We start from the raw sequence: 23,514 nt of genomic DNA, 5'->3' as shown, positions 1-23,514 counted from the left end.
CAAAGGAACATATTCTGTTGCTATCTTTTACCTTCTATGATTGAAACGTAGTTAGCTAAAATCTTAATGAACTAAACATATCTATCTTGCCATTAAAAGATTTAAATATCTAAAAATATGTGGAAATGTAGATTTATATGCTGTGTAGTGTGTACTGAAGGTGACATCAAGTAGTAGTGGCAGAGACTCCACAGATACCTGTGGTCTGTGGATTCTAAATGCAGCTATATGCTAGAAAGATCAAAGAGTTGGACATGTCCCCTTCTATTATACAGGAGTTTTCATTATTTCCCAAAAAGCCCTTGCCGCAATTCTCACTCCTTTATTAAGCCCCCTAGCTACAACACCTTACTCCATCCTAGCCACACAGAAGGTGTCTTTCTTTCTTGGTGTCCCCTCCTACGCTGCAACTTCTTCTGCCCCTGTTCCAGCCATCACAATTGAGCATGGCTAGGAAGTGCTCCAGTTGTGGAAACAATGGCCACAACTCCAGGACTTGCAGCGGCCACAGAGGTCATGAAAGCAGCATTAGTACCAGCAGTAACAGCAGTGCTAGTACTAGCTGTGGTGGCTTGAGGTTGTTTGGGGTGCAGCTGCAGGTAGTATCCCCTCCTCTGAAGAAGTGCCTCAGCATGGAGTGCCTATCACCAGCTGCCTACTATGGAGCTGCTGCTGCCTCCAGCTTGTCGCCTTCTGTATCATCGTCTTCGTCTTCGCTTGTGTCAATAGAGGAGAGCGCGGAGAGGGTCTCCAGTGGGTACACGTCGGATGGCCTTAGGGGCAGGATTCAGGAGAGGAAGAAAGGTGAGACTGGAACAAACTGACGCGCTTACATACAGTTAATTTGTCATGCTCTGTTCCAGAGTTTCTGTGACAACAGTTAAAGTTACAACCACTGAATTGAACTTCCCTTGAATTTAGTGTGACTCCAGTTTCGTTTCACAATTTGCAAGTTTAGTCAATTGGCATAGTTTCTTGCAAGGAATGGCTGCTAAGTTCTAAGTTTTGGACTGAATTTCTTTTTGGAACACTACGCTTCGTCTTCTACAGTTACCAAACGATTCATTCTTGGTCGAATTGTGCACTTGTCGAGTGACCAATGATACAATATTGTCACTATCAGCTTGTTTCCAGTTTCAACTAACGAATAGTTAAGCCGTGAACGATCAGTACACCTTAGAAGCTATTTGACACTTCTGGATGTTCATATTCTTCTTAACTCCTGAATAATCAAACTGACAGGAGTTCCATGGACCGAGGAAGAGCACCGGATGTTCCTTGCCGGCCTCGAGAAGCTCGGGAAGGGCGACTGGCGAGGCATTTCCCGGCACTTCGTCACAACGCGGACCCCAACACAGGTGGCCAGCCATGCCCAGAAGTACTTCCTCAGGCAGAACAGCCTCACACAGAAGAAGAGGAGGTCCAGCCTCTTTGATGCGGTACCTGCCTGACCTGAATTCTCTGATAGCTAGCCCCTTTGTTCCATGGCGGTGTGTCATGTAATTTTAACCTGTTACCTTCGCAATATGCAGGTTGAAGGTGACAAGAAGGTAGCAATGCCGAGGATCGCATCAGTATCCGAGCTGCAATTCCCAAGCCTATCGCCCAGGTCGGTCGATGCAAGGACGAAGGGAGCTATGGTGGTGCCTCCATGCCTGAACCTGATGAGCAGCACATCGCCATGTGCTGGTGGTGGTCGTGCATCACAGCCACAGCACCCATCGTCGATGAACCTGATGGCCAAGCCTCAGGTGCAACTCGAGATGCCTGATCTGGAGCTGAAGATGTCGACATCCCGGTTATCCGACCAGCCCGGTCCATCCCGCAGCATGCCTTTCTTCGGGACTATCAGAGTTACCTGATCTTCTTCGACCTTCGGTTCTCATCAGACAAGGGGGGAGGGAATCAGAAAAGGATGTCTAGAAGATTAGGCAACACAAGCACAAAGAAGGCGCACTGTAATTTACTAGCCTGATCAGACACGCACACTGAAAAAAAAGGCAAAGGGAAACAATGGATTATATTTCCTATCGTATTTCTGCTATCACCTTAGCTTTATGTTGACACAAAGGCATGTCAAAGTTGTTGCTAGTCATATTTCAGGGCCCGCAGAAGGTGAAAGATGAGCCTAAAATATTCAGTTTGCACTTGCAGAGATCACTGACAAGGACATGCAGAACCACCAGCACTGCACATAGACATGATCATGTCCTTGTATATTACCTTAGCCATGCATGCATGGAGCCAATTTGCAAGCCATCCAAATTGGTTCTGCATGTTTATGCGATTGTTTCCAGTTGTGTGCTGCCAATAAAGATCTGTCAATCATTGTTCTCTTTGGTTTGTCGTCTCTCCCTGACACTGACTGATCACTAGCATATACACATGGTACACCTAGGTTGCTGCAGAGGTCAGGAGGTGTAACAGCTGTGTTGTTTAGTGAATAATCAGGCCTGTCGCGGTCGGCGAGATAGGATGAGATTTGGGTGAAACATCTGAAAGTTCCACTTCAAGTATGAATTAACAGGTGGCGACTAGGGATTACTTGCGTAGAGAAGCAAGGAAAGCATTCGTCGTTGGATTGATGCGATGCGAGTTGAGGGGACTTATTCCTCTTTATTTACCATGACCATGATCAGGACCCTGACCTAATAAAGCATGCTTGACAGTTGACACTAAACAATGGCGACATCATGAGGATATAGACGAAAAGCAAGCATCAGGGAGAGGATTAGGATGGAAGCATATAAAATTGGCAAAGCAGATGTAAAATATGAAGATGAAAGATTCAGGGCTGGTTACTTTGGTTTCACATTTGATTTGCACATTGGAGCTCAACTAGCTAGGCAGGCTGAACAAAGTATTGGTGATTAGTCTTCTAGTACGAAGTGTTTTGGTTTGAGGAGTGGGATTATTTGCTGGGAAACATAGAACATGGTGCTTTGTGCAGGGATGATAAGTCAATAACACCACAGCTTCTACTACATTTACATTTAGGGTGCGTTTGACAGAACTTCCATAGTTGATTCTCTGCAGCTCCGCTGAATCCAGTAGGAGCTCTGCCAAACAGTTTTTTTCCCAGAGAGAAGTGATTCTGTACTAATTTTGTGAAATAGACTAATAGGTTGGGAGCTAAAAAAATAGTTTTTTCTGTTTCTGTGAAGTGATTCTCCATCCTGATTTTAAGAGTTTATGCTAAAGAATAAAAGAGAATCATTTTCAGCCACAGAATCACTCCTCTCAGAGAATCAGCTCCCATAGAAAATTAGAATCAGATGAAGCTATACAAACCACTTAATTCATCAATTGAAGAAGCACCCACCCTCCTCCATTAGCCTAGGATGTTAACTGGTTAGTACATTTAGCTCGATATGGTATAAGAGCTAAAGATATCGATAGAGTTTGAATCTTCGTCATTAGGGATTGGATTAGTCCTTTTAACCATAGTTATTTGGTAGCCCTTTCTTTTGGCCAACCCTCATCATTATTAGGGATCGGACTAAGCCCTTCAGTGCCTATAAAGAGTTTGGCTGGCGGATTTTTTTTTTTTTTTTGTCTTGGAAACTTGGATCCATTGTCGTTGCTACGTGCAGTGTTGGGTAAATTAGTCACGGGCCTACCGAAGGGGAAGGGACAGTGACTGCTTTGGCGACGGATCGGCCCGGCCGGACACGTCTCGGCCGGGCGTGTTCTTGTCAGGTTACGTACAGGAGAACCGAGGAAGCAGGGGATGAATAATGGAGGACACTCCTCGTTCTTCCATTGGCTAGTAGTAGTGTCTTACTTAGGTCTCGTTTAGCTGTGCCTGTAAATTTTTTGAAATAGAATCTTTGCACATTTGAAATATTAAATATAGACTAATTACAGAACTAATTACAGAACTTGTATGTAAATTACGAGACGAATCTAATGAGTCTAATTAATCCATCATTAGAACATGTGTACTGTAATAATTACTGTAGTAATTTAGTGTCTAATCATAGTCTAATTAGACTCATTAGATTCGTCTCGCAATTTACAAGCAAACTATGCAATTCGTTTTTTATTTCATCTAGATTTAATACTTCATGCATGTAAGATTCTCTTTCGATGTGATAAATTTGGAATTTTGAATTTTGCAACTAAACAAGAGCTTAGTAGGATGACGGGGACAAATCATGTGACGAAGATACTACCTGCTGGCCCAAGGCTACGGGGCTTCCTATCTATAATCTTGTGGAAGATAAGTAAACTATTCATCTTTAAAATTCACTTTGGTCTAATTATTCTGTGTAAACTTCTGCAAGTATGTTTAATATTTTGATATGATTAATTCAATATTTTTATTAAATAGATTCAATATTTGACTACCAAAATATTAAAACTGCACACAGATAAATATTAAAATTGGAAGTATGAAATATTAGAAATGTTGAACAACGACGAGACAGCTTCTTCTCCAGCAAGACGGTTGGCGTGCCGTAGGCAGCGGCGTGGGCGCGCGGGTGACGGCACGTGCGGCGCAGCCAGGTGGCGGTGGCACAGCAGGAAGAGAAGGTTGGAGAGAGAGGATGCTACAGTTTGGATTGAATCTAAGAATTGTGGTTGTTTGCACGAATCTGAGAAAAATTCTTTATATAAAGATGGATAAGATTTGCGGAAGGAAACGTAGCAAAGACGAAAAGGCTTTGGCTGGAGAGGGGGTGGTTGGAATCGTCATCGGCAAAGACCAAAATAGCCCAAGACGATTCTGTATGTGCATGGGAGTTGATTGCCCGCGTCGCTGGATGCTTTACACAGCAGCTTGAGGGGCCTAATCTGTGCGGGTTGAAATTCTTGGCTCAGCCCACATACTCTCAGGCATCGAGCACTGGGCTGGCTATTGGTTACATGACGTGCGAGCAGAGTCCTTACAGAGACGAATTTATTTTGAATTATCTACCTATCTATCTATCTATCTATTATTATTATTTATTTAATATTGAAAGTTTAAAAAATAGGGGCATGCCCCTGCTATTCCGTAAAAAAAAATTGTACAGCTTGTCTGTGACGGATTGTTTGAAATAATAGACAGATTTTCTATCACGATTTTTGACACTGGCGGTGCGATTTCACCGGATTTTTCTTTTATGCTTGTAATTTTTTCAGTGAAAGAAATAAATTATTTGCAGGAAGCCATATGAGAAACCAAAACTCTTGCATAAGGTGAGATACCATGATTCAAATACCCACGACTCTACCACCACATATATAAGAGCAAATCCAACAGCTCATGTATATACATTTGGGTAGCTAAATTTAGAGAAAGGGGAGAAAAACATCTTCCAAGAGACTCTTCATCCCCCTCCTCTCGCTATCATCGTCGCTATCTCTCCCTCCCCCTCGCTTTCTTCTCCGAGCGGCGCTGGCTCGCAATCTCCTCCCGCCCCGCGTCACCCCCTGCTCCGTCTGGCCATGTGCCCCCGCTCCGCCTCCTCCCGCCGCCCCTCCGGCCTCCGCCGGCCCGGCGACCTCCGCTCCGCTTCCTCCCTCCGCCGATCCGGCCTCCGCAGGCCCCGCGACCTCCGCTCCGCCTCATCCCGCCGCCACTCCAGCCTCCGCCGCCCCGGCGACCCTCGCTCCACCTCCTCCCGCCGCTGCTCCGGCTTCCGCCGGCCCCGCGACCCCCACTGCGGCCTCCACTCCGGCGCGTGCGGGACGGAGCTCGGGCTCCGCCGTGCACGGGAGGTGCGCGGGGCTCGGCGCGGAGCTGCTCCACCTCCAGCTTGAACCTGCCGGTGTGGCCCTGCTCGCCGGAGATGCCGTCCTTGGCGCGGACGGTGGGTAAGGGGCGGCGGATGGTGAGGCCATGCAGCAGGAAGGGGCGATCGGGATCGGCGGCGGCATGGGAAAAGAAGAATATTATGACTAATCTGTTGGATAGCAGAGACTTATAGAGAGCCAAGATTAGCTAAATGGGTAGCTAAATTGTAATATGAAGAGTATGATTTAGCTATTCTCTTGAAGATGCTCTAATAGGGGTGGTTCCCTAGATGTGGCTAGCTTGGTACCCATGAGTGTCCTAGAACGTTAGTTAACAATTACGGGCATGTGGCGGTAATGACTTCTCGAGCAGCTAGGCATGAGCCCAAACTAAAGTAGGTAAAAAGACGTTGATGAAGCTACCGAGATGTCCTTTATTTTAGTTTTATTATTATATTTATGCTCAAATTTAGTACAAGGGAGCAGATGATTCAGGCCCTTGTTGGTCCACGTATGTCGTTCGTACGAGTATTAGTCAAACCTTCAACACTAACCAAGCATCTTAGTCAAGTATAGTTGATCTTCTACGTGCACCCCTCACTTTCAAACATTTGGAGGTGCTATAAGAGTATCATTCCTTCCCTAAAGTGAGGGACAACGGCGGGCTCTTTAGCCCACCTAACAAACTTTCACTTGCTTAAAGAAAACCTCTTCGGTTCTTTTTTTTTTGTTTCTATAGTCCAGGTAACTACTTTCATTAAACATGTCATTGTAGATCCCAGCATAGTCACCGTGCATCTCTCTCTCAAATAATAAGGAGCCGACACGCCATGTTGTCGAGGCCAACGTAATGGAGCTCAACGTCACTTCTAAGTCCTCCTCCAACATCACACCTCAGCTAGTTCTTAATTAGAAGAGCATAGCTAATAATTTAGAAGGTTGCTGACTTTATACTAGTACCATATCACTGAAGCACATTCAACAATCGATTCACAGTCCTACTATAGATTTCATCATTAATACATAATCCACGTGACCATCCGCTCGCTGTAAGCTTGCTATTTTTTTATTTTTAATATAATTTTTAATCAAAATTACGTATTAATACTGTAGATTTGAGAAATTACAAAACTAAGGCACAGTTGTCTACCCAGTAGACGAAATTCAAATTTCCTCTAGCCAACAGATGAAACTAAGAAAAATCGTCTACCATGTCGATGAAATACAAATATTTCGTTTATCAAGAAGACAAAAATAGATTTCGTCTATCCAGTAGACGAAATAAATTTAAAAATGCAATTTTTAGCAATTTTCGTCAACTGTGCATGGTTTTGTATGACGAAATCTAGATATTGTCTACCCACTGGACGAAATCTAGATATTGTCTACCCACTAGACGAAATTTACTAAATAAACATTTTTACCATGATTTGCAGTGTGCTCCATATTTTGAATCTATTTTACAAAGTATATTTTAATATAAACTTTATTTTTTTCTATTATAAACTGTGTAGGGATAATGTGAAGTATCAATGTGGATGTGACACATATATACTCTCAAATTATTAGTCATTTTGGCTTTTCTAGATTCATAGTATTTACTACATACCTACGTAGATATGTAGTGAAGACTATAAATATAGAAAAGCCAAAACGATTAATAATTTAAGACGGACGGAGTAGATCTCTTAGAGTTAGCAGGTAGCTCTAACCACAATTTGAGTTGTCCTGATAGTACTAGATATAGAGTACGTACTATACTTTGTAGCTACTTGTATTGTACAGTATACCGGTGTCTGTAACAGCAGCTACACCAGTACTTACCAACTAGCTGCTCAATTGTGTTAAGGAGGTAGTCATGGTCCGATCTTGCACATTTAGAGTTTAAAATTTATCTCACAAAAAAGTGCTACTTTGATCCAACTACTATAAAAGACAAGAGTTTTCGAAGTCTTCTTACAAAAGAGATAAGACATATCTAGATCCTTCTCATAAATTAAAGACAAAGGGTATTTATATAATTTCACACCATATATTGGTTTGCGTGTCTAATCTTAAAATTATATTTATTTTCGAACGGAGGGAGTATGTCATTTGCTCGTAGGATCTGCATGCAGCGTACGGATTGACCGGTAGATCGGCCGCGCCTATTGTTGCCAGCATATATAATCTAGAAGGGAATATATATATATGCATGCGCGTCGCCCTGCAGCTGCGATGTGCATGTATAGTCTAGAAGTGGATTATTAACCTATTTACGCCGCCTATGCATGAGAACTGAGCTGCATGCATGTTTGGAGACAAATAATAATAAGAAGCGCCTTTCGGTGTGATAATTATGTACGCCCACCACGACACACATATAGAACAACAAATAATAATGCACTAGCTGGGCGCCGTTTGTGGTGTGCAGACGTACGACACGGCACGCAAGGCCGGGTCACAGGTCAACTCAAGGGAAGGGCAGTGGTTCTGAGCCACAAGATAAAGGCTCTCATCACCCGATCACGGTCTCGCACCAACCAGAGACCAGCAACGCCTCCCTGCACATACCTATATATCTATCCATGCATGGCGAGCGAGTAGCTAGTCATGGACACCACGCCGGCCGGTCACCGCATGCATGCACGGAAGGGATCTATCGATGGAAACCTCGAGTGACCGATCGACGGGCCGGCGACGTGTCTCTCTCCCCGGCCGGCCCGCATCACGTGCCGCATGCATGCATGCATGCGCTCCGCGATATGATAGATCCGGCGGCGACCTGGCGCGGTGGGGCGCCGCCTCACCGCACCGGGCGGCCCCGTGCTGCCGCGCGCGCGCGGACACGTATATGCGCCTCGCGCCAGGCCAACTGCTGCTCCCTGTGGTGTGTCTCTGTACGTGCCTAGCTATTTTGGCGCCTCAAAGCTCGCTTCCAATCATGATTACTATTCATGTGCTGCATGCATGGCATGCATGCGGGCGCGGTACACCGTAAAATGCATGCATGGCATGCTCCGACAACAAAGAGGTTCAAGCTGGAGTATAGGAGCTTGTGACATAGCTAAGCTAGATAGTGGTATATATAATATCCGACGACGACAACAACAACAGCAGGTCCAATTACTAGCTAGATAGTAGATAGCAGGAGACCGTGTCCGAGATCCGCAACGGATCGAACCAGAGCCGGCCCATGCATGTTCTCGCACTGTGTCAGCGAATCTCTTCGAGTTAACGACCACCACAAACCAGTTAATAATCAATTCCATCAACGGCATCCTAGCTATAGCTCGCTGCTGCTGCAGCGTCGATGCTATCAACCAGCAGCCGCGTGTGCGCACAGGAAGGTGGAGGTCGTAAGGTGCTGTTTGGATCCAAATGCTAATATTCGATCAAATGCTAAAATTTACTACTATCCTATCCAAACGGAAGTGCTAATGGGTGGACTAGACGACGTTAAAAACTCAAAAACTTCAACAAAAGTATGATCCAATTCATCCAAACAGACATTAACTTATTGATGTGGTCGAACCAACGCATGCGTTGTCGTACGTGTCAGGCGTCGCGGTTACCAACCACCAGAGTCGTGCGTGTGACTGACGACGACGGACGGCAATGGACACTCGCTCACTAAGGGGGGTAACCAAAGTGGGTAAAGCCGCCGCTGATTAAGCTATAGGCTCTCAACCCATCTCCTTTGTCCCGTAGTTACACAATAAACATACTAGATGGTACTGAGGCCATATCCTTGGTCCACGTAAGCTGTACTTACATAATTAGTCATTAGTCAAACCTTCTACGCTAACCAAGGAGCTTAGTGGTTAAGTCTCGAGGGTGTTCTACGTGGACCCGATCTCTTTCAGACGTTTCGACGTCAAGTATCATTCTTTGCCTAAAGTGGCCGTCATCATCGGACACTGGCCGCCTCTCATCTTTTCCGTGTGACGGTTTCAGATATATAGTCCGTGGATCCAAAAACACCTTCGTTCGTTATATTCGTTCGACAACAAATTTAAGAAGGATTCGCTAGGTTTGCTATTTGAAAATGGTTTATTTCACGCTGACAATCACAATTCATACACCTACTGCGTACTATTGGGGAAGATGATTTTACAGTTCCCCAATAATCTCATCCTACTATAACTAACATATTGGGCAAGCATAAATTATCCCTTTATTCCAACAGTTATCGCAATGTACAACTACTAATTATAGACAGGCTTCTAGCTAGCACAAGATGGTTATTAGCTACTGATTTGATTGATACTCTTCCTTCTTGATTCCAAAAGGTTAGGTTAGGATTGTACGGAGGCACTGCTGGATCGAACTTGTGGGTCCTATTTAAAGAAATGGAGATGGGCGTGCGACTGTGTGTGGGCGCGCACAGCGTACGTGTTGCTTTGCTCGTAATGCAATGCATGCATGTGACTCTGGCCCACAGAGATCGGTCACAGACGCGCGGATTCACGCCACGTACCAGTAGGGCAGCTAGAAATAGGTACGAGTACACGTGTACGGCAAAGCTGATAATTGTAATAGTGTCAGGCGGCGTGCAAAGGGCGCAAGCACAAGAAGAGAAGGCCTGGGCGTTCCACTTCCGCTGGAGAGCAGAGATTCGGGGCCAAGTGCGTGCAAACCTTGCCATGCATCGTTCGGCCGGAGGATGACAAACTGAATGACAAGTACATCTTGTAAGTACGTGGATCTACAATTTACAAAGCCTTATATCGTTCCGCTGTGAAAAAGAAGTCCTGATTAAAGCACTAAGCGAGGGCATGAAGAACAAACCCTGGTCGTGGTCGAGCTAGCGACTGGCCTGGACTATGGACCCTGGACGAACGCAAACGGAGCCAGGCCAGCCGTACTACAGGCATACGGCAAATGTCCGTCCATACCAGATCCAACCCAACTGCCGACGGCCCCGTCGCCACGTCCCGCATGCAGGTCACAGGCTCACAGCCTGTCCGGCGCCGGAGCTTGGCCGGTTGGCCCGCCCGTCCAGCAGCTCGTTGTCGCGCCTGCCCTAAGGGCAAGCATGCAAGGGCCCCAAAGCAGGTAGCTACGTGATCGGCCGGGTCAGCGGCGAGCGGTACGGCGTGGCGCGCAGGACCGCGCCCAACAGCGGGAATCGGCGGGGGGCATGCGCTGGCCAGCCCGCCCGGCCGGCCGCCACGCAAGACGACAAGCATCGCAGGTGGTTGGGGCGCATGCATGCTGCTCGTCCGGTCCGTCCTAGCCCCGGGAGGCGGCGTGGCGGCCGCCGGGAGGGGCGCGAGGACGGCGCGGGGCCCCGGTACCACGCTGCCGCTGGCCAGTGGCCACAACACGCGCGCTGTACCTTGGCCCTCCACCTCGCCCGAGTTCTCGATGGCTCCGCGGATCGGTCGCCCGGCGCCCCGACCCGGCGTCGTACGCACGCCTCGCCTGCCTCCGCTCCGGCTCCGCTAGCTTATTCTTTGGGTTTCCGCTCGCCACCGCGACGTGTCGCGGGCGGGCGCCAGCTTTTTATTCCTTGTGCACAGTGCTCCTCCCTGTGCCTCGTTGTTACGTAGGCGCGCGCTTTTGCTCTAGCTACGGAGTAGCTGCTGGAAGAGGGAATTCCTTTCTCACCGCCTCGATCCGGCCCCTTTGGCTTTCCTTTGACCCTGGTGAAGTTCCGCATGCAGCGCCTGCCGCCGGCGAGTGTTCTGCCATCGCCGCGACCCGGAGGAGGGGATCGCGATCCATGGCTGGCGCCGGCGGCGGCCGTGGCGCCATGGTAAACGATAGTCCGTGGAGAGATATTTCTTGGTACGTCAGGCGGCGAAGCAAGACGACGAGTCGACGGCCACCGCGCCTTCCAACCCTCCCCCTATCGGAACTCGCAAGGCCGGCCGGGCCGGGGTTGGACCGGCTTGGCTGTCGGCCTCGCACCGGCGCACCCGGCCGCGGCCTCCGGATACACTCCCCTCCACGTCGGAGACCGGGCCCCCTTCTCCGCCCACGTGGCGGGCCGGGGGCGTGGCGACCCACGTGCGCGGAAGTGGACACAGCCGCGCGCCGTCGCGGTCGTGGCCGGTAACGTGGACGTGGTGGAGTCCGTGGGACGGGGCCGGATGGGCGCGCGGATTTCCGCCAGCGTCGCGTACGCCGCCTACCCTCTGGGACCCGCCGCCGGGACGGACGAGCTGTGGCTTTCGTCGTCGCCTCTCCAGCAGCGTAGTCTCCATCCTCGTGCCCTAGCCCCTAGGTATTCCGATCCTGCGGCCGTACGTCGTCTACTTCCTCCGTTTCGTTCGTTCGCTTCCAAAACATGCTGTACCAAAATATGAGTTAATTGACAAATTTTGACACTTACTTGTAAAAAGGTAGTCCGTCTAACCATGTGCTGTTCTAAATTTGCCAAGATTTTAATAAAAAGATGATGTATCCATATTTTAGCATGCTCACACTTTTGGCATAATAATATTTTGGAGTCACGACTGCTACTGCCAGCCGCTCAATCAACACGAGCAAAATGGACGCAGAACTAGCAGCAGAAAGCTGTTTTGTATACTGTTGCAGAACGTAATTTTTGCAGTGGTGGCTCCTCCTGCGGCAAGGGCTGTCGAAAGAACATAAGAAGGGGCTAGACACTGCTGTAATGCTAGTGTCTTGGATGACTTGGAAAGAGTGCAACGCCAGGCTCTTCAATGGCACCCAGCAGAGCTTGAGTCAACTTGTTCAAGGAATTCTCGAAGAGGGAAGCAATTGGATTCGAGCTGGTGCAAGCAAGCTTGCAGGAGTAGGTTGGCCTCACCAGTTGAGACCGAGTAGTTTTGTTCCTAGCTAGGCTGCTTTTTCATGAGCCTCTCGGTTGTTGTCGGTGCCCTGACCCCGCGGTCCGGACCCAACCAGTGATGATGCTGCGTGTTCCTCGTCCCAGATGTTGATGCAAGAGGCAATACAGTAACACACGGGTTTATCCTAGTTCCGGCCGTGGGTCCGTACGTCCAGCAAAGGGGTGTACGAGGGCACTGTACTATCTTGCACCGGGGGTGCCTGTAGTAGGGGTATTGGCGAGGCGAGAGAGGGAAAGAAGCTCCCAAGTCTCTGCTAGAGAAGGAGTTAATTGAGGCGAGTGGCAATATCGGGGTTCAGAGGAGCGTGTGTGCTCTGCTAGTAATGCGAAGCGTTGTGTTCTAACGAATGGGCCGACCGCGACCCCCTTAAAGGAAGCCCGCCTCCTCCTTTTATAGACACAAGGAGGGACGGTGTACATGCGCAAGGGATCGTGGAAGTCGTCGTCCTTTCCCCGAATCGCGGGGGTGCAGTGGTCTAGCACTGTGGTAAGTACACTGTGGGGCATGGCGTCGGGCGTGGTAGTCGTCCTGGGCATCGTCCTCGGCCTTACGGAGATCGCGCCGGCGTCCTGACAACCCCAGCAGGCGGCGTGGTCGTCGCTGTAGGGTGTACTGTCTTCCAGGTGTGGCGTGGCGGTGTTCCGTGGGCCCTGCAGGCTAGGGTCTTGCATATATATATGCGCCAGCGGTAGTGGGGCACGTGGCGGTCCCGGGCCCCCCTGGGTGGAGTGCTAGAGCGTGCGCTAAGGGGGTCCGGGAGTCACGTGGAGGTCCCGGACCCCTCGAGGGGGGAGGTCCGGTCCTCCGGCTGCTAGTGCTGAGCATCCCTCCTTGGGGGACACGTGGCGACGCCGGATCCCTTCCCGAGCAGGGGACGGGTCCGGGGCCGTTGGTGTGGTGAGGTGGAGGCCGGACAGCAGGAGTTGGCAGAATAGTAACGGGAGCTGTGCCGAGCACGTCTCGTACCGCGTCGCAGGTTCCCACAGTATTGCCACAGCGTCCGGGATGGCGGAGCAGTGACCGGAGTTGGCGGACGGGACTCCGGTCACAGCCACTGTGGGAAATGGCGGCCTGACGCCGTCTGACCTGGGCGCTGTGGAGGAGTGGTTGGCATTTAATGCCTTCGTACAACGGGCGGGTGAGCGGAAGGGCCGTTTGTCCTTTTCGTCGAGGGGTGAGCTCGAGCGCGACGGAGATGATTCGCCCCGCTCGAGGGTAGGTTCGCTACCCTCGAGCGAGGTGGAGACGATTCGCCTCCCCAACGGTAGGCTCGCTACCCTCGAGCGAGGCGGAGACGTGGGGCGCGGTCGAGGGTCTCGATGGGAGCCCTTGAGCGAGACGGAGATCACCCCGCGGGTCCGAGGAGGGTGCGGATGGGCCGCGTGCTGGGCTTCTTTGAGTCATTTCCTTTCTTCCAGATTGGAAGGAGGCCGTAGGCTTTGTGTGCTCAGTTGCCTAATATGTGTTTGCATTTTTAGGGCAATTTTAGTACCCCGATTAGGGTGCCCCTAATTGTGGTCCCCGACAGTAGCCCCCGAGGCTTTGGTCGAGTCAGGGAATTCGGCCAAAGGGTATTTCGGCGATTTTATCCGTTGACATGATCGATCGGTGTTGTGCTCCCGCCAGGCGCACCCCGGTGCCGGCCCGGTGGATGTGACAACTCGTCGGTCATGGCAGTGCGCCTGCGAAGAGAGTACTCCGAGGCGCGCACCCCTTTTTGTTTTGTTCTTGGGACGAGACGCGTCAGCGTGCTGAGCGGGCCAGGGCCACGATGGCGCCTGCTGCTCTGCAGCCGCGCGGTCCCGCGCTCAGGGTCTCGGCCCCGCTTTCCCTGTTCGCCTTGCGACGCGCCGTTCGAGGGCAGTCGGCCAGCGCCGATGCTGCGCCGCTCAACGTCCAAGGGCTCAGCTTTGCGTTATCCCGTCATGTCTCAGCACGGTAACCGAGGGTATCTTTCGCTCGTGGGGAGCCGCGCCGTCACGGGCGGTCCAAGCCTTCACCCTTCGACAGGCTTGAAGCTTGGCGCCCGACGCAGCTATAAATAGGGGTCGTGGGACTCCCTTTCCTCTCCAACTCCCCTGCTCTTACTTCTAGCATCGCCTAAGTCTCGTAATGTTTTCCTTTGCCTTTCACGACCGGCCCCCAGATGGGGTGGCCTGGCTTTTTTAGGCTTTGATGCTAGAAGAATGCTTGCGAGCGGCGGGGGAAAGCTGGAGAGGGCGTGCACGCCATCCCTTAGCTTCAGTGGGATTAGCAGAAGAGCATTGGGCCCGTGGGGTCCTGCTTCTCTGATGTCCCTTAGCCTGAAGACGGGTTGAGACGCCTGACCATGGCGTTGGTGCTAGGTTTGGTGGCCGTTCTTCGCATCGTCCCTCCTGGCGACAATGACGCTCTCGGGGAGATGGTGTGGAGGGTGTTGTCCGCCAGCTTGACCCCCGCTGGGTCTTCGGTGGAGGAGATGTTAGAAGAAAGCTTGCGAGGAGGGCATCCCGCTGGTCCCGTGCAGTCTGGGGGCTGCTCCTCGCAATCCCGAGCAGCCTGGCCGTCGCGCTGCCCAAGGACTCGGTGCTCTTCATCGGCGCTCACTCCTCCCCAAGACAGGAAAAATAGCCACGCAGGTGGCAGTGCGTTTGTACTTTTCGACGGCTTTAAGCCAGTAACCCTTTGTAATATTTGTTGGCAAAGATCAATGAAGTCTCCTTCACCTTCGCGGAGAGGACGACCGAAAGTGTATGGGTGGGCACCACCCCTGTAGGGGATTTTGGCCCTTGAATGTGTGAAGTTTCATCTGTGGGGACGTGTCAGCGCACCCGCGGGTGTAGCCCCCGAGGCCTTGGAGGAGTGTTTGCACTCGTCCAAGGGCTATAAACGTCGTCCTGCTTGGTTGCTTCACTGAGGTGGCTGTCCAGCGTCTTTTCAGCCGGCATCGGCACTCCTTTCAGCCGGCCTCGGCGTTTTTCGTGCTGGCACAACGACCCAGTGTCTGGCTGAACCATCTGGCAGGCGCGTGTCAAGAGTAGGGGTCGTCGATGCATTCGAGGGTGCGGCCTGAGCTACGGATTGCGAGGAGCCCCCGAGCCCCGGCCTGCGTAAAGGCGTTCGGGGAACCCTCGACTTTTATTACGGCCCTCGTCGCCCTTCCGCAGGGAGGAGGGGTGAAGCGCACCATGCTACCCATGCCCGGGCCGCGAGCTATGGCTGCTTCAGTGAGCTGTTATCGGGTTGTTCAAGTGGACGTCCGTGCCCCGTTCGATAAGGGTCGGCTCGCTAGGCAGGGCTCGGACCCATTCGATAGGGTCCGAGGGCTCGATGCTCTCCCTCGATGGGATCCCCATGCTAGGCACCCTCGACTGGCCTCGATGGGAACTCCGCGTTTGAGGGTAGCTTGTACGGCACATCCAAGCAGTCCCTGACTCTGGCGATCTGGGGCGCCTGTCGAACCCTCGACGGGCCAGGCTTCGAACCCTTGAGCAGTAAGGCCTCGGAATAAGGTTCCCTAGAGGGTGAAGAGCCCCCGAAAGGAATATTCCGTCAGGGTTCGCAAGCGGCGCGGAGTCGCTGGTCATGTGAGCGGGTCTTCCGCTGGTCGTGGGCGACGTGGCCCGGTACGTGCGGTGCAGTGCGGGCACGCCTTTTCTGGCGACTACCTCGGGTAGATGAAGCGGCGTGGGCGGCGGTTGACGGATGGAACAGTGCAACAGTCGCGCCGCGCCCATCGGTTACCGCGCTGTAGTTATTGCCGAGTGCGCGCGTGGGAGACTCCGCGGTCATGGGTCCCATCCGTCAGCAACAGCAAAATCTACTGCATTCAATGCGAGGGATTCGTGCCGTGGCGGCGAATCCGCCCGTCGTGGTGAATAAAAGCGAGGAAATGGGGATTGTTTGGGCTCACCTGGCCATTTGCCTTCATCTCCCTTGCCTTCTCCACCTCCCCTGCATCCTGAGCCCACAACCGAGAGCAAGAGGAGGAAGAAGGAGAGAGCGAGAGCGCACCCTAGGCACCGCAGAGCTTGCCTTCCCACATCCCCCCGTAATTCGAAGCAATGTCGGACGTCCGGGAGCCGTTGCCGTGGGGGAAATCCACCGCCACATAGGCGGTTCTGGAGCAGCTGGTCGCCGACCGGCTGCTGCCGATGAACACCAGCTTGGAGCGGCCGGCGTGGATTCCCCCGCGGCCGGAGGAGACCGAGCCGAATCCCCCCGAGGGCTACGTCATGAGCCTCGTGCGTCTCCACGAGCGGGGATTTGGCATCCCCGTTAGTAGATTCATGCGGGCATTGTGCGAGTACTACGGGGCGGAGCTGCACAACTTCGGCCCCAACTCCATCTCGCAGGCAGCAGTCTTCGTCGCTGTCTGCGAGGGATACCTGTGGATTGAAGCACATTGGGATTTGTGGATCCACTTGTTCCGCGGCGAGCTCTTCGTCGAGAACGTGCGGGGCCAGCCGAAGAGATTCGCGCGCGCTGGCGGCCTGATGCTCCATTTGCGCCCAAGCCGGAAGAACCTGTACACCCCCAACAAGATGACGACGAACAACGCTGGGTGGGCTCGAGGGTGGTTCTACCTGCGCAACTTTGGCAACAGGCTCCCGGCGTTCACCAACAGGGTGCTCCGGGAGAGACCAGCAAAGTGGGACTAGGGGGTATCACCCCCAGTGCATCAAGCCAGGCTCGAGGTCCTCACCAACGCGTTGGTGCTCCAGGCGAGGAAGGGGTTGACGGTGGCTGCCGTCATCGCGAACTTTCACCGGCAGAGGGTGATTCCTCTCACAGAGAGGAGCCTACCGATCTTCAGCCTCACCCCCGGGGTCCCGGCCTCGGGCTCGAGGACGTCGATGGTGCTGCTCCCCCGAGGCATCGCTGCCCGGAGGGCGAGGAACGCGGTGGCGGAGTTCCCCGACAACGCAAACGATCTCTGGGAGATCAAGATGCGCCCCGAGCCGGGGTACTTTCAGTGGTGAGTCTCGATTTTGATTCATTGCCGACTTGTGCTATTCCCTTCCCCGCTCCCTAACTCTGATTTGATTGCGTTTTGCAGGGGGTGAGCCGCAGGTGCCACCCCTCGAGGCCTCCGATCCTGGAGGAATGCGAAGTCAACCGCCTGTACGCAGAGGCGGTGAAGAAGCGAAAAGACGCAGCGGAGGCGGCTGCCGACAGGAAGAGGAAGAGGAAAGAAAAGCACGACAAGGCGTGCAAAATTGCACATGCGGAGGGGAAGCCGCGGCCCGCTATGCCCGAGTCCACGAATGAGGAGGAGGGCACCTCGGATGGCGAGGTCAACCTCCCGGGTGATGACAAGGCAGCGACAGGCGCGGATTCTCCGCCGGTCTATCAAGGGGCTGGCGACGAGGACGCGTCAGTGACGCTGCGTGAGGCGAGGCCCACACCAGGGTTGTTGGTGGACCCGCCCCTCGCGGGGGCGGAGCGCAGGTCGCCCACGCCACTGGCGGGACGAAGGTCACCCACGCCGGTTGCGGGCGGAAGATCATCTACGCCAGTGACAGAGCGGAGGTCGCCCTGCCGGCGACGGGTGAGGGGATCCTCGCACCCGTGATGTCGACGGGCGGCGACGGGTCCGCGGCGAGCGTGGAGACGCCTGCGCAAACGGCCTCGAGGCTCCAGGCCGATCTGAGGACGACACCCTCGGATCAGTCATCGAGGGGCGTCAGTGTGCTGCGGGCCCGAAGGAGTGGCATGAGCAAACGCAGTATGAGCGCCCGGTCCGGGTAAGTGGTTTTGGTTTTATTCTTTGTGTTCATTTAATTGATCCCCCAATCCTGCTAACATCAGCCTTTCTTCCCCGATTTCCAGCTCCGGGGCCGTCGCCAAGGATGCAGCCCCGCTCGTGCCGGCCAAAGCCCTCAAGACCGGGGCGCGCGTCACACCGCACACGGCGCCGCAGCCCCCGCTCGTCATAGATATTGTGGCGGAGGCCGCGAAGCTGCGGGAGGTGATGACTCGAGGGGCCCAAGCGGCCCAACAGGCTCAAGCACCGGGGAATGGGGGCGACGTCGGCCAGAGTGGCGTTGAAACAACCGCTCAGGCTGACGCCGTGGGGGAGGCCGACTGGGGCGGCGCAGATGACGCCACCCGGCCGGTCGCAGAAGAAGGAGCTGGTGGGGATGCGCAGGAGCACCCCGCCAGCCAAACGGAGATGGAGACCCTTGTCCCCAAGCCCCCGAGGGCTGGGGTCGAGGGCGTCGCGGAGGAGGAGTCAGCGCGGAGGGCGTCGGTGGCGGAGGAAACCCGCGTCTCGGTGCCTGCAGAGGCCCGAGACGAGGGTGTCGTTGCGGTAACGACGGCGCAGGCGGCGCCGGAAAGCGTGGTGCGGTGGTACAGCTGTTGGATAGCAGCGAGGAGTTCGGGGACTCGAGGGACATCGACCCCGCTGCTGCGGCAACTGCCGCCGACCGGATCGCCGAGTTTACGTCGGCCTGCGAGGAGGTGCTCAACACGGGGACGTCCAAGGGGCCCCATCACGGGACAATCATCCAGTCCGGGGTCCCCCCGGAGTTTCTCCGCGATGAGCACGAGGAGGAGGCCGTCTGGCAGGCGCAGATCGAGGCCAGCTCTCAGATTCTGAACCACCTCGATTGCGCCCTGGAGCTCCATAGGACGACGGATTACCAGATCAGTCAGGTAAGCGGCTCCCTCCCGAGAATCGTTCGTATTTAGCCTTGATTTCGTGTGTTTTACTCACGCCTTTCCACTTGCAGCGGCTGAGGGACATCTCGCGCAAAAAGAGTGCCGAGATGACCCGGCTGTACTCCCAGGTGCGCTGGCTTGGGCAGCACAATGCTGGCTTGGTGCTCCAGAATATCGCCGCCAACACCAAGATGACGGATCTGGGGGCGCGTCAGCAGGCGCTAGAGGAGGAGCTGGCGCGGACCGCCGGCGAGCGTGACGTCCAGAGGGCCGCAGTGGAGCAGAAGGCTCAGGAAGCCGAGGCGCAAACCGCCAAGCTGCAGTGCACTAGGACGGCGCTCGAGCAGAAGGAAGCCGAGCTCCTGCGCAAGGAGGCCGAGCTCCAAGGCATGGAGGCCGAGCTCCAGCGCAAGAAGGCGACTGTCGCCACGCTCACCGGGACCCTCGAGGAGAAGGGCAAAGCCCTCATGGAAAATGAGGTGGCCATCCGGAATGCGGAGGCCACCCTCAAGGAGAAGGAGGACTCCTTGTCCTCGCTCGAGGAGGCCGCCCGAGTCCAGCAGGAGGAGGCGCAGAAGAATATCGCGGGTGTGTGCTCGAAATTTCGCTGTCGTTGGATTCTATTTTTTTCGCAGCTTATCTTGGTTCCTTTGATCAGAGCTAAGGCAGAGAGTGGCAGACGAGACTACGGCGAAGGAGGCGATCAACACCGCGCTCATGGCGGCGCAGGCGGAGTATACTGACCTAGAGCGGACCGCTGTGAGCGTGTGCCAGGAGCTCGAGGGGGAGGGTGCCGTGTCTGGTAGCTCGGTGATCAGCCGGCTGCGAGCGCTAGGTGACCGGATCGCCGAGCACGCCAAGAGCACCTTCCGCCTCGGTGTTCTGCGAGCCCTCGCCGTGGCCTCGATGCACTATATCATGGACCTCCAGAGGGTGTCGTCGGGGTACGTCGTTTCCAACGACGCCGATGCGGACACTGCGTCGGCCATCATGGACGACGCCGACGCAGCCGCCGAGGAGTTCGCCACAGTCCTGGCCGGGAAGCTCGAAGCTGACATCCCCCCGATAGCCGAATTCGATGCTGCTGAAGACCCGCAAAGGAGGGATGATAATTTGTAGGGAGACTGGGCCTCAGAGCCCATGTAATGAATTAGTACTTGTCGTAATTGTACTTGTGAATTAAGAAATTCGTTATCATAAATCGACAATGTGGCCCGTCGAGGCCTTGTGCATTCGAGCCCTCGTTTTCTTTACTCTACTTAAGTGTTCTCGTATGCGACTTTGGTAAACTTCTGCGAGGAATTTCACATTCATAAGCGACTTAGGCGTGGGGTGGTGCCGTATCCCGGAGGCGTAGGCGGCCCCACGACTCGGCCGGCCCCGTACCGTAGTTGCTTATGCCTCGCGTCCGTTTTTTTCCAAGTGTACGAGAAACTTAGAGACAGAAATTTTTCGAAAAAACATTGGCGATTTTTTGGGACGTTCGGGGGTTCCCCCCGTAGTAGTCCCCGAGGGAGGCTTGGCTTTGCCGAGGGTAAAGCCAAGCGTACCTCAGAGTTCATGCGCATCCGAGCCCCCGAGGGTCCAGAAGGTTCCCAAAAAATAAACAAGTAAAGCATACTCCTTTATTGTTTCAGGAAATAAAAAATGCGAGTACAAACGATGTACAAATAGCTCGGAACTCTAAGGATAGAAGCGACGTAGCTGCTGTATGTTCCAAGCATTGGTGAAGACTTCGCCGTTTTCGTTCGCCAGCTTGTACGTGCGGGCTTGAGCACCTCGGCGATGATGTATGGGCCTTCCCACGGTGGTGAGAGCTTGTGGCTCGCTGGTTCTGCTGCTCTTGATAGGTCTTGAGCCTTGGTGACCCGTACTCCAGGCCTGTGGGGAGTATGGCCTCGGCGCCATAGACGAGGAAGAACGGGGTAAAACCCGTGGCTCTGCTTGGGGTCGTCCTCAGGCTCCAAATAACCGAGGGTAGCTCTATGAGCCGCCTCCGGCCAAACTTGTTCATCTTGTTGAAGATCCTTGGTTTCAGTCCTTGGAGGATCATGCCATTAGCACGCTCCACTTGCCCGTTCATCTATGGGTGCGCCATAGCCGACCAGTCCACACGTATGTGGTAGCTGTCGCAGAATGCCAAGAACTTCTTGCCTGTGAACTGGGTGCCGTTGTCGGTGATGATCGAATTCGGGACCCCGAACCTAAAGACAATGTCAGTAAAGAACAGAACAGCTTGCTCGGATTTAATCTTGCCGATGGGTCGAGCCTCGATCCACTTGGAGAATTTGTCGATTGCTACCAACAAGTGGGTGAAGCCCTCGGGCGCCTTCTGCAGCGGGCCGACGAGGTCCAGCCCCCACACGGCAAACGACCACGTGATGGGGATGGTCTACAGAGTGTGGGCCGGGAGGTGCGTCTTTCGAGCATAGAACTGGCAACTCTCGCAGGTCCGCACGACGTCGGTGGCGTCGGCGACCGCGGTGGGCCAGTAAAAGCCTTGTCGAAACGCGTTACCCATGAGGGTGCGCGGCGTGGCGTGATGACCGCAGGTGCCAGCGTGGATGTCACGGATAAGCTCCTTGCCCTCGGGGATGGGGATGCATCGCTGCAAGACGCCCGAGGGATTGCGCTTGTACAGCTCATCATCGATTAGGGCGAAGGACTTGGCCCGCCTAGCGAGGCGTCGCGCCTGAGCACGGTCAGAGGGTAGGATCCCTCGAATCATCCAGTCGAGGTACTGGGTGCGCCAATCTTGCGAAGTGGGGGCCTCGTCGATCTCCATTGCTTCGGCCTCGTACGTGGAGGAGGTCTCGAAGTCAATGTCCATGGGCTAGGCCTCGTCCGCTGTGGGGTTCCCGCCGGAGGGCCCGGCGTTCGAGGGGCCTGGCTCCGCCGGATCCTTGAATTCGACAGAGGGCTTGGTGATGTCGCGAGCGAAGATGTTCGGGGCGACGGTAGTCCACCCTGACGCGATCTTGGCTAGTTCGTCGGCATCCTCGTTGTACTTGCGCGGGACATGATTGAGTTCTACGCCGTCGAACTTGTCTTCGAGGCGGCGTACTGCTTTGCAGTATGCCTCCATCTTCGGGTCGTGGCAGCTAGACTCCTTCATCACTTGGTCGATGATGAGTTGAGAGTCACCGCGTACGTCGAGGCGTTTGACGCCAAGCTCGATGGCGATGCGGAGGCCACTGAGGAGGGCCTCGTACTCCGCCATATTGTTAGACGCAGGGAAGTGCAAGCATATTACGTATCGCATGTGATCTCCGAGGGGTGAGATGAAGAGGAGGCCAGCGCCGGCACCGGTTTTCATCACCGACCCGTCGAAGTACACGGTCCAGCATTCAGCCTGGATTTGTGGAGGGGGTAGCTGAGTGTCCGTCCACTCAGCCATGAAGTCAGCCAAGACTTGGGACTTGATCGCTTTGCGGGGGCGTAGGTGAGAGTTTCCCCCATCAGCTCCTCGGACCATTTGGCAATTCTACCCTCGGCTTCCCTATTGCGGACTATCTCTCCCAGAGGGAAAGACGAGACCACGGTGACGGGATGGGCCTCGAAGTAGTAGCGCAGCTTGCGCCGAGTCCAAAACCACTGCGTATAGCAGCTTCTTAATCTGCGGATAGGGTGTCTTGGTTTTAGACAACACCTCGCTGATGTAGTACACCGGCCGTTGGATAGGCAGAGCATGGCCCTCCTCTTGTCTTTCGACAACGACCACCGTGCTGACCACTTGGGTCGTCGCGGCTACGTACAGATAGAGGCGCTCGCCATCCACGGGTGGCGTGAGAATGGGGGCGTGAGTGAGCGATGCCTTCAGCCTGTCGAAGGCTTCTTGAGCTTCGGGGGTCCACGTGAAGTGCTCGGTTTTCCTCAGGAGTCGATACAGGGGTAAGCCTTTCTCGCCGAGATGCGAGATGAATCGGCTGAGGGACGCTAGGCATCCCGTGGCCCTCTGTACCCCCTTTAGGTCTCGGATCGGTCCCATCCGAGTGATGGCCGAGACTTTCTCAGGGTTGGGTTCGATGCCCCGTTGGGAGACAATGAAGCCCAAGAGCATGCCACGAGGGACTCCGAACACACACTTCTCGGGGTTGAGTTTTACCCCTTTGGCCCTTAGGCAATCGAATGTGATCCTGAGACCGGCAACCACGTCATCCGCCTTCCTGGATTTTACAACGATGTCGTCGACTTATGCCTCTACGTTCTGCCCGAGATGGTCCCCGAAAATGTGGAGCATACACCGCTGATATGTAGCTCCGGCGTTTCTGAGGCCAAAGGGCATCGTGACGTAGCAGTACATGCCGAAAGGTGTGATAAAAGAAGTCACGAGCTGGTCGGACTC

At 53.8% G+C, this 23,514-nt stretch overlaps 2 protein-coding genes across 2 annotated transcripts; both read left to right on the top strand.

Annotated features, from left to right (window-relative positions):
- Positions 1-346: 346 nt before the first annotated feature.
- On the top strand, positions 347-2,336 carry LOC120664345 (transcription factor MYBS3-like). Its single transcript, XM_039943511.1, has 3 exons — positions 347-804; positions 1,243-1,439; positions 1,533-2,336. Exons 1-3 carry the CDS (start codon positions 447-449, stop codon positions 1,860-1,862), a joined length of 885 nt encoding a protein of 294 aa, XP_039799445.1. The 5' UTR covers positions 347-446; the 3' UTR covers positions 1,863-2,336.
- Positions 2,337-5,433: 3,097 nt separating this feature from the next.
- LOC120667554 (serine/arginine repetitive matrix protein 3-like) lies at positions 5,434-18,078 on the top strand. Its single transcript, XM_039947608.1, has 2 exons — positions 5,434-5,706; positions 17,563-18,078. The coding sequence occupies exons 1-2, from the start codon at positions 5,434-5,436 to the stop codon at positions 18,076-18,078; spliced, it is 789 nt and encodes a 262-aa protein (XP_039803542.1).
- Positions 18,079-23,514: the final 5,436 nt, after the last annotated feature.

The sequence above is a fragment of the Panicum virgatum genome, chromosome 3N, assembly GCF_016808335.1.
Source record: "Panicum virgatum strain AP13 chromosome 3N, P.virgatum_v5, whole genome shotgun sequence".
Classification (NCBI taxonomy): Eukaryota; Viridiplantae; Streptophyta; class Magnoliopsida; order Poales; family Poaceae; genus Panicum; species Panicum virgatum.
Note: the sequence above shows the minus strand (reverse complement) of the source record. Positions and strands in the feature narration are given on the sequence as shown.